General features: G+C 59.4%; 3 protein-coding genes across 3 annotated transcripts in view; all 3 read right to left on the bottom strand.

The window, feature by feature from the left end:
• Nucleotides 1-1,746, bottom strand: part of ELOB (elongin B) — a 12,485-nt gene extending 10,739 nt beyond the window's left edge. Inside the window, exons 1-2 of the mRNA XM_029948379.1 lie at nucleotides 1,740-1,746; nucleotides 1,687-1,688 (exon numbers count right to left, since the gene is read on the bottom strand). Of these exons, the coding sequence (XP_029804239.1) occupies nucleotides 1,687-1,688; nucleotide 1,740 (3 nt within the window). The 5' untranslated portion in view covers nucleotides 1,741-1,746. The remainder of the gene's footprint in view (nucleotides 1-1,686; nucleotides 1,689-1,739) is intronic.
• Nucleotides 1-4,214, bottom strand: part of LOC115299079 (serine protease 33-like) — a 5,808-nt gene extending 1,594 nt beyond the window's left edge. The window contains 6 exon segments of the mRNA XM_029948378.1: nucleotides 2-158; nucleotides 268-294; nucleotides 640-748; nucleotides 959-1,540; nucleotides 1,824-1,963; nucleotides 3,868-4,214. Of these exon segments, the coding sequence (XP_029804238.1) occupies nucleotides 2-158; nucleotides 268-294; nucleotides 640-685 (230 nt within the window). The 5' untranslated portion in view covers nucleotides 686-748; nucleotides 959-1,540; nucleotides 1,824-1,963; nucleotides 3,868-4,214.
• Nucleotides 4,215-5,252: 1,038 nt separating this feature from the next.
• Nucleotides 5,253-9,982, bottom strand: part of LOC115299932 (testisin-like) — a gene marked incomplete at its 5' end in the record, with an annotated part of 6,359 nt that continues 1,629 nt past the window's right edge. Inside the window, 4 exon segments of the mRNA XM_029949486.1 lie at nucleotides 5,253-5,584; nucleotides 5,982-6,067; nucleotides 6,070-6,114; nucleotides 6,117-6,137. Of these exon segments, the coding sequence (XP_029805346.1) occupies nucleotides 5,345-5,584; nucleotides 5,982-6,067; nucleotides 6,070-6,114; nucleotides 6,117-6,137 (392 nt within the window).

Below are 9,982 nucleotides of genomic sequence, written 5' to 3'. Positions count from 1 at the left end.
GAAGCAGTGCGCCGCCGTCAGCACCCACTGCGGGGCGATGAGCGAGCCCCCGCACACGTGCGCCCCGCGGTGCTGGACGCTCGCCTGCCACGGCCACTGTCCGTCCCGGGCGTCCCGGCCGCCCACGATCCGACTGGCCACCTGGGGCTGCCCGCAGGCTGCAGGGCACAAGGGGGCGCGGCGGTGGGCGGAAGGCCGGGGGCTGGGGAGTGGGTGGGATCCCAGAGGCACAGGCCCGAGGTCAGCGAGGGGGTGACGCCTCCTCACCTGCAGAGCCCGCCTCTCCAGCAGCTCCTGGAGGAGGAAGCGGGGGAAGGGGCTGGATTATGAATCTGGTGTCAGATAACGGGGTGAAGGGGAGGGAGGCCAGAGATTAGGAAGGAGGGTGAAACGTATCTGCGGCACTGACCCGGTGCCAGGCGTTTGTGCAATCACCAGGTTACCCGATTAACCCTCCCCAGAGCACTGTGAGGTGGGCACTTGTACCCCTTACACAGAGGGGCATATGTGAGCTTGGAGAGCCCAAGGTCAGTGACTTTGAAGCCAAGATCAGGACGCCCCGGAGGGCTCCAGGGGAGCCAGGCCTAGGAGGGAAAGATGGGCGCTGGGAACGCCCCCCAGCCCCGGCCCCCCCCTCACCTAGCAGCAGTAGGGGCAAGAGCAGGAGGCAGGAGGCGCCCCTCATTCTGTCCTCAGGGCTGGGCCGGGTAAGGGTCGTGGCGCTCAGGGTTTGGACTCAGGTCGGTGCCTGCGAGGAGAGGAGGGTCCTTGCCCCAGGCCGTCCGTGTCCCTTCAGCCCCTGGCCGGTGCTGCACGGATCCCCAGGGCACAGGTCCTAGGCACTTCCCTCACTCCACACCCTGGGCACCCCTGTCCCCCAAGCCTGCACAGGAGCCCTGGAGCCTGGCCCACCACCCGCTTCCATTGCCTGCCGGCTGCCCTTGAACCCTACTCTTACCTGCGTGTGGCCTGTGCCCTCCTTGCTGACTGGGCAGGGGAGGACCTGGGGGCTTAAAGGGCATGAGGAGTGTGGGCCGGGCCAGGCGGCGATTAAGGAGGCCAGGGCAGGGCTGCGGCTGCACCAGTCCCGCCTCAAACAAAGATGCTTTGAGCAGCGCTTTCCAGGTGGCAGGAAAGGGACACCTGGGGTTGTCAGAGGACGCCCGCCTGGCGTGGGCCACGGCGCAGAGAGCCCGCTGAGGGCCCGCTGAGGGCCGGGCAGGGCTGGGGGCGGGGAGCTGCGGTCAGGCCGGGAAGCTCTGGACAATCTTTGGCGGCTCATCTGTGAACCTGATCCCGGCTCTCAGCTCCTTCCGGTGCCGGTCACTGGAGGTGCCGACGCCACCGTTCTGCCCAGAAATTCGCCGAGCTCCAGCCAGCCCCTGCCCTGCACCCATTCAGCGTGGGAAATGGCTGCCTCGAAGCTGGCCAGCACTCCTTCCTTGCTTGACCAGAAGCCGACTTGACCTTGGGACACAGTCCACTCACATTTGGCGTGGCCGGGCAGTGAGGCTGCTGGGCCCGGTGACGCGGGGAGATGCTGGGAACGAGGGACGGTGGAGGGTTGGGCCTGGGCCGTGTGCACCACCCAAAAGGCTCGGGAGCTTCTCTCTAGCTGGTGGGCTCCCCCTCAGCCCGCGGCCGTCTGCTCCGCCCCAGCCTCGTGGGGCGCCTTCCGCCCGCCACCACTCCTGGGCCACGTCACTGCGTGCGGTGACAGGCGCTGGGGGAGGCCGGACTCCCGGCCGCTGGTCTCCCGCGTCTGTGTCAGCGCAGGCCGCTGAACACGCCGCCAGACTGAGCACCGAAACCGACACACTCACCGCTCTGGGAGCAGAGAAGCCCAAGAAGCAGGCGTGGGCAAGGCGGGGTCCGTGCCGAGGCCCGTGCTCCGGGCGCAAGGGCGGCCACGGTCGCTCCGGGAGCTCCTGGGGCCCGTTCTCCGTGGCTCCAGGGAGGAGGGCTGTTGAGACCGAGTGACAGCTCCCCGTCACCTCTTCTTAGAAGAAGAGGAGCCTGTGGGATCAGAGCCCCACTCTCACGACCAAGTTTAACCTCGACTGCTTCCAGAAAGAGCCAGTCTCTAAATAGTCACAATGGACTTCAAACCCGAATTTTGGGACACAGACATTCAATCCATAAGAGCCCTAAATGGCCAGAAAAGTGCCCCGGAGAGAGCAGACACTGGGTGTTTAAGAATGACTGAAGGTGGGGGGGGGGCACCTGGGTGGCTCGGTCAGTTGAGTCACAATCGGGCAGTTTGTGGGTTCGAGCCCCAAACTGAGGGCCAGGCAGGGCTGGGGGTGGAGAGCCGGGGTCAAGACGGGAAGCTCTGGAGAATCGTTGCGGCTCTTTGCTGCCGGTGCAGAGCCAGCCGCAGATCCTCTGTTCCTTTCTCTCTCTGCCCCTCCCCTACTCGCACTCTTTCTCTCAAAAATAACTAAACATTTTTTTAACATATAAAAGAAGAAAAAAGTGATTGGAAGGGATGAGCAGGGCAGCCGGCTGGGGCTGAGGGCAAGGGACGTGGGAGAGCCAACCTGGCCACGACCTGGTGCCAGCCTTTGCTGTGGAATGGAGGCCAGCCCCAGGCCTCACCCCTGCTGTCCGTGCCTAAGCCCTCTGGCGCCGCTGGGCTGCGCACGCTCCCCCGCCAGCCCTGGGAACTGGCAGGCAGTTTCCCCTCTTGTGAAAGTTTGCGACGGGGACCCGGGGCAGAGCCTGGGGTGCGGCCCGGCTCCTGTAAAACGCGATACAGATGCTACCAGAGTAACAGCAGCACCCTCCTGTCCTCCCGAGGCCCCTGACCTTTTGTGGCCCTGGCATCAGCTGCCCTTGGAGGGCTTGGTGGCAGTGGGGCTGGGTGGGAGGTGTCCCCTTGGTGCAGAGGAGCTGGGGAGGCTGCTGGGAGAGCCAACCCCGGGGACACGCAGCCATGTCTGGGGGCGCGGCCAAACTCCACGGGATGTGTGGCTGGAAGGCGGGATGCCTGGTCAGCAGGGGCCCTGGGGCCCTGTCAGTTGGGGGAGGAGGGCATGGACGACGACATTCATTCTCTCTCAGAAGCCGGCTCGTGCAGGGAGGGGCTGACACTGGTTACATACCAGACAGCAGAAGCCCCTGCAAAGGGCCCCCAAACCCAACCCTTGTGTCAGACTGAGAAACTAAGGCACAGACCCCTGCTGGGCCCATGTCCCCATCAACGCTTACCCTTCGGTCCCATGGCATAACCAGCCCCTGGACACATGTCATTTACTTGCCCCGGGCGGGGATGGGACTCATAACTACCCTTTTCAGGCCACAGCTGAGTCAGCGCCACCTTCTCCAGCACAGACCTGCCCCCAGTCTTGGGAACGGACAGAGGAAGGACTCAATCTGGGGCCATCGTCTCAGTGACTGGCCAACAGGTGACACATGCCCCAACCAGAAATCCTTCCCTGGGACTTTTACCCTGGAGGCAGAGAGGACCCCTTGGAGTCCCGGGGGCGGGTCACAGGTGAGGACTCGGCTGGCCTGAGAGCCTGGAACCTTCCAGACTGAGAAAGAATGCCCTGTGGCGTTGGCGCTCCTGTTGGAGGCATCCCTGCCCTTCTCCCCGCTGCCTTCCTCCCCGACGTGACTTTGCTGCACGCACGCTGGTTCCAGGGGACTCCGCTGCTTACAAAGCCTCTAAATGCCAAGGATGGAAACAAAACCCCACAGCTCTATACACAGCTCCCCACGGCCCCAAAGCACGGTCCGCCACGGCGGAGGGGCGGCGCCTCCCAGCCGGCCGCGCTGCGCAGGCGCGTCACTGTGGCCGCGCCCAGCCCGCCGCCTGCAGCACAGGACTCGCGTGTGACCAGTGTCCAGGCCTGCCCTCCATACCTGGCAGCAGGAGGAGGTGGGGGGTGGCCCGGGAGCGCGAACGGCAGCTGACTCTTCAGGATCCGATTCGTGCGCGTGATGTCACAGCAGATCCCCAGCCCTCGGGGTGGCCGCAGCCGGAGCGCCCGCACCAAGTCGACCTGATGATCAGAGGTCGTCACTGTCAGCCTGGGGAGAGGCAGCAGTGTAGGGGTGAGCCTGGGCGGGGGCACGCTGTGGCAACTGCAGAGATGCTTTGAGTCTCTGGGGAGGTGGCTCCAAACACGACCGTGTGGGCGATAAGGGCTTAGGCGGGCACCAGCGTTCCCGTGGAGCCCCTGGCACGGGCCCCAGGCCACCAGAAGCGAGTGTGCCCGCTGCCAGGGGGCCCTGCAGAGCCACGCTGCAGGGCGGCTGGTCGGGGGCACTGAACATCACCATCCCCCAGCGACATGAGGGACACCCAGGGGGGTGCGTGATCCTCTTGGGGTAACTCAGAGGGCCTCGGGGGAGGGGAGAGGAGGCCCCTGCATTCCAGCTCCTGGGAGGGTGGGTGGTGAGGGTGGAAATTGATGGGCTCTATAGGAGACCCCACAGCATGCCTGAGAGACAGGGGGCACTTGCCACCCAGGGATCTACTGACCGCTCCGTGGGGGGCCCGGCAGGCCCATGTACAGTGAGAGTTGTGAGGGGGTGACTCAGACAGTCCTGTCACCTCCCAGGGCCTCACTTCCCTTACTGTTAAGAGGAGGAAGGGAAGTTCCCCTCCCACAGTGCACGCAGCACAGGTGCGGTGCCCCGAAACCCGGGCAGAGGTGGTGGGGACCCCCCAGACTCCTCCACTTGTCTCTCCACAGCCAGGGGCGGTGGAGTGGGGCGCAGAGGGGACAAATGGGCCTCAGCAGTTCCACAGGGCCCCCGAGGCTGCCCCGCTGGCCAGGTGCCTGGCCAGGCTGAGGCTGGGAGCCCACCCGGTGGCCCCCCCCCCCCCCCCCCCGTCCCCAGCCTCAGCAGAGGGAGCTCCAGGTGGGAGAGAAGCCCACGCCCAGTGTCCTCGTCCTCCGGGGGACGATGCCGAGCCGTGCCCTGTGGTTTCTCAGGTCCAGCAGGACCCTGGCATCCGCATGGAGGGGCGCACCGGCATGAGCACTGGGGGGGAGGGAGGGCTTGGGTGCTCCCCCCACAGCACCCCCTCTGGTCTTCTTGGCCCCCAGCGACCCTGGGGCCACTAATGTCCTTCCAGAAACTCTCTCTCTGAACTAACCAGAGAGGGCTCTGCGGCTTGTCACCCACACCTGCACAGTGCAGACAGCCGGAGCAGGATTTAGGAGGTAGGGGCTGGGCCCGGGGGCCGGGAGGGCGTCCAGGGCGCCTCCGGGGCCACAGACACTCTCCGAGGCATCGACTGCGACATGCTGATGTGTTTATTGGAAAAGGGACAGGGTGGGGGACGGGGCTGGCTCAGCAGATGGCCGCAGCTCGCAAGGGTCTGTTGGGCTCAGGCCAGCTGCGGGAGCCAGGCGACCCAGAGCACAGGCAGGGGGAGGAGCAGCGGAGAGGGCTCTGGCCTCTGAGTGCCCCCACGGGCCATCAGCGTCCGGATCCAGCCGAAGTGCCTGCTGACGTTGGTGTAGACGCCGGGCCGGTTGGGCCTCCCACAGCCCGATCCCCAGCTCACGATTCCAACCTGAATCCACAGCCCTCTCTTCTCGCAGGCCAAGGGTCCGCCGGAGTCACCCTAGGGAGCAGCGCGGGTGAGCCAGGCCTGCTGGCGGGGAGGGGTGGGGCGCCCGAGGGGCCGGTGGAGAAGGGGGGACGGCAGGAGGGGCTGAGGAGCCACGCCGACTGGGTGCACATCCTGATCCCCACCCCAGGAAGGGAGCAAGTCTCCGTTTCTGCATCTGCAAAGTGGGCGCTGGTCTCCGACTGCCCCGCCCTGTCCCCTCAGGTGTCAGGTGAGACTCAAAGGAGACACAGTTAACGTGAACAGTTAATGCTGGTTTTAGAAGCTGGATAATTGGGGCCTATGGTCCTTTTCTCTGCATAAGCTCAGGGTGGCGGCCTGGTGGGCATCGGGGGCTTGCAGCCAGCCAGAGGCGGGGACGGCTGGGGCCCGGTGGGGCAGGGGTACGCACTCTGCAGGCGTCATGGCCGTTCTCGGAGCCAGCACAAAGCATGTCATCTGGGTTGTAACTGAGGAGAGCAGGACGCTGGAGCAGCGGCCACACCTGGAGGTGTTGATGACGGACACCTGTGCTTCCTGGAGGCAGGCGGTGGCAGAGCTGCAGGGACTGGGGGAGAGACAAGACGGCAGCTTTGGCCTCTCCTCTGCCATCTGCGAGGGGGGGCTGCAGGGAGCCCCGAATGCGGTCATGGCTCTCGAGGACTCCTCTGCCGTAGCCCAGCACCCTGCACACTGTGGGGGACGAACTATATCACAGAAGGACTCAAGGCAGGGAGAGGCTGCTTCTCCCTGAGACTCAGCCCCCCACCTGGAGAATGAAGACGACAGCTCCTGGGTGAGCCAGTGGGGAGGTCCCTGGGCCGCAGCATGCGCAGGGGGCGGGGCTGCGCACGGCCACGGCTCAGGACCATCATTCTACATCTGCAGGATCCAGGCTGGAACTGCTGCAGATTTTTAAAAAAATTTTCATTTTTGAGAGAGACTGAGCGAGGTGGCGTGGGTAGGGGGGAGCAGCAGAGAGACACACAGGATCTGAGCCAGGCTCCAGGCTCTGAGCTGTCAGAGCAGAGCCCCACCTGGGCTTGAGCCATGAGCCATGAGCTCATGACCTGAGAGAAGTCAGATGCTTAACCAACTGAGCCACCCAGGCGCCTTGAAAATGCCCCAGATTTGAAAAAAGACACGAAGCTATATCCTGAAGAAGCCGAACAATCTCCAAGTACGAGAAAGACAAAGAGATCGATACGGAGATATATTTTCATCCAAGTATCAAAAGACACAGACAAAAGACAAAGTATCGAAGGAGAATCTGGTAAATGCAAGGGAGAAGCTGCATGTCATGTCAAAGGTGTCCAACAAAAGTAACAGCCGCCTTCTTCTCAGATACCCCGGAGGCCTGGGGGCAGCGGGACGACTCACTCAGAGTGCAGAAAGAGGAAAAGTCAACCAAGAATTCTGGACCCGGCAAGACGACCCTTCAGGGAACGAGGCAGCGAGTAGGAGGTTCTCACTAGACAAACGCCCAGAAGGTGCATCCCTAGCAGAACTGTCTTATAGCAAATGGAAAAGCGAGCAAGGGAGCTGGTCAGGACACTGGCCGGTGTCCGTTCAAGGCAGAGAGAGCGGGCGGAGGGCTGGTAAAGGTGACCAAAGGGGTACACAGGAGAGCCGGTTTTGTTCGTTTTGGTTGATCGCGTTTTCTTCCTTAAGACATAAGCATCAGCCAATTACAAATCTCTGACAATGGTCGCACGATATGGAAACTTGACAACAGCAACTTAAAGGGGAGGAAAGAGCTGTATGAGGAACAGAATTTCTGTGTATGATTCAAGCTAAGTTGGAATTAATTCAACATGGATTGTTATACATTTAAGTTGTTGGGGCATCTGGCTCAGTTGGTGGAGTGTGCGGCTATTGATTTGGCTCATGATCCCAGAGTTGTGGGATCGAGCCCCACATCAGGCTTTGTGTTGAGCTTGGAGTCTGCTTACTATTCTCCTTCTCTCTCTCTCTCTCTCTCTCTCTCTCTCTCTTTCTCTCTCTCCCTCTCCCCTGCCCCCGCCCCTCTCCTCCACTTGGGCACTTTCTCTCTCAAATTAAAAAAAAACACACCAAGTTTTGAAAAAGTCTTTAAAGAATATATTTAAGTTGTTAATTGCAATCCCTAGGGCAACCACTAAGAAAATATACAGGACACGAAATGGGAAGGGGATCGACACAGAACACTAATAAAAATCAATGAAGCACAAAAGGAGGAAATAAAAAAGATAGAAGATACAGATACAGATACGGAAAGTTGTGACACGATACAGAAAAGAAACAGAATAATGGTAGACGCAAATCCTTACTCACCGGTAGTTAGTTTTAACATCAGGGGGTTAAACACTGCAATTAAAAGGCAGAAATGAGCAGAATGGGTTAAAAACAAGACCTAGGGACGCCTGGGGGGCTCAGTCGGTGGAGCGTCAGACCTGGCCCAGGTCACACTCGCAGGGTCGCGGACGGAGCCCCACACTGGGCTCCATACTGAGCGTGGGGCCTGCGTGAGGTTCTCCCTCTCTCTCCCTCTGCCCCTCTCCACCTGCTTGCACTCTCTTTCTCTAAAAGTAATTTTAAAAAGATATTATTTTTTATTATTTGTTTTTGAGTGAGAGAGACAGACTGCAAGCAGGGGAGGGGCAGAGAGAGAGGGAGACATAGAATTCAAAGCTGGTTCCAGGCTCTGAGCTGTCAGCACACAGCCTGACACGGGCCTCAAACTCCCAAGCTGGGAGATCATGACCTGACCTGAAGTCAGACGCTTAACCGACTGAGCCACCCAGGTGTCCCAAAGAGTCTGTCCAATTCTTGACTTCAGCTCAGGTCATGATGTCATGGTTTGGGAGTTTGAGCCCTGGATCGGGCTCTGTGCTAACGGTGCAGAGCCTGCTTAGGATTCTTTCTTTCCCTGTCTTTCTGCCTCTCTCTCTCTCTCTCTCTCTCTCTCTCACAAAACAGAAAACAAACAAAAAGTAAACTTAGGATTACCATGTGATCCAGCAACTGCACTCCTAAATATATACACAAAAGAATTGAAAAGAGGTGTTCAAATAAAAATTTGTATATAAATGTTCATAACAGCTCTATTCACAATACCCAAAACATAGAAACAACACGAACGTCCATCAGTGGAAGAATGGATAAACACACTGCAGTCTATCCATAGGATGACCTGTTTTTCAGCCATAAAAGGAAGGGGATTCTGATACATACTAGAACACAGATGAACCTCGGAACCATCACGCTACAGGAAAGAAACCAAACATGGAAGTTCACACAGTGTACGAATCCATTTACGTGAAAAATCCAGAACACGGAAATCCATCAACACAAAAGGCTTGGGGGACCTGGGTAGCTCAGTCGGTTAAGTGTGTGACTCCTGATTTCAGCTCCAGTCATGATCTCATGGTTGTGGGTTCAAACCCTGCATCCGGCTCTGCACTGATGGTGTGGAGACTGTTTGGGATTCTCTCTCGCCCTCTCTGCTCTCCCTCTCAAAATAAATAAAACTTAAAAAAAAATTTTAAAGAAATAAACTGATTAACTTACTGTTCTATGAACTAAGCCCCCCTCCCCCAAATGGGGTACAGGTACAAGCTAGACCATACGTGAGCCTTGGATGTGCTGAGTGAAGGCTCCAGGGACAGAGAACCACACTTTGTAGGATTCTTTCTCTTCGTGGCAGAGAGGAGAGTAGGTGAATTAGAAGACACAGTGACAGCAAAAGAGGAAGCTGAGAAAAAGAGAGAGAAGTTGATAGAGGAGCAGGAAAGGAGAATTCAAGACCAGAGTGATAAAATCAAACGGAAAAATATCCGTGTCACAGGAGTTCCTGGAGAAGAAAGAGAAAACGGTCCTGAACTGGTGCGTGATCACATTATAGCCATGAACCTCCCAATCTGGGGAAGGGTCCTGTCTTTTCGAAATGGCCCCAGTCCGGAAAGCCACGGGGACAGGAGGCAGACTGGTGACCGCCAGGGGAAACCGGGGAACTGGGCAGAAAGCTGGTAGGTACGGGGTTCACGTGGAGAAGACAGAAACGTTATGGAGTGGACAGCGGGCACGGGTGCGCGGCTGTGGTCACACTAAAAACCACTGGACTGGATACTTGAAAATGCAAATTTTAGGTTTTGTGAGTTAAACTTCAATTAAAAAACCCCAAACATGCAAGGCCTTTCTGACAGTCCACCTCAGAAGCTTCCACACCCCTGTAGGCCTTTCTCACAGGACCTCTCCCAACCCCAGCGCCCCTGCAGGCCGGTGGGGAGCGCGCCCGGGCCCAGCTGGCCGCCCCCTCACTGTGGCTTCCGGCTCAGTCTCCGGAAGGCAGAGGAAACGGGGTGTGGGGACAGCTGCACGCGGGGACCCGGCCACACACAGACCCGAGTGGGGGCTGCTGAGGCTGGCGTGGTC

This window comes from Suricata suricatta, chromosome 8, assembly GCF_006229205.1.
Source record: "Suricata suricatta isolate VVHF042 chromosome 8, meerkat_22Aug2017_6uvM2_HiC, whole genome shotgun sequence".
NCBI classification, from domain to species: domain Eukaryota; kingdom Metazoa; phylum Chordata; class Mammalia; order Carnivora; family Herpestidae; genus Suricata; species Suricata suricatta.
This window is presented reverse-complemented; position numbering and strand designations above follow the sequence as displayed.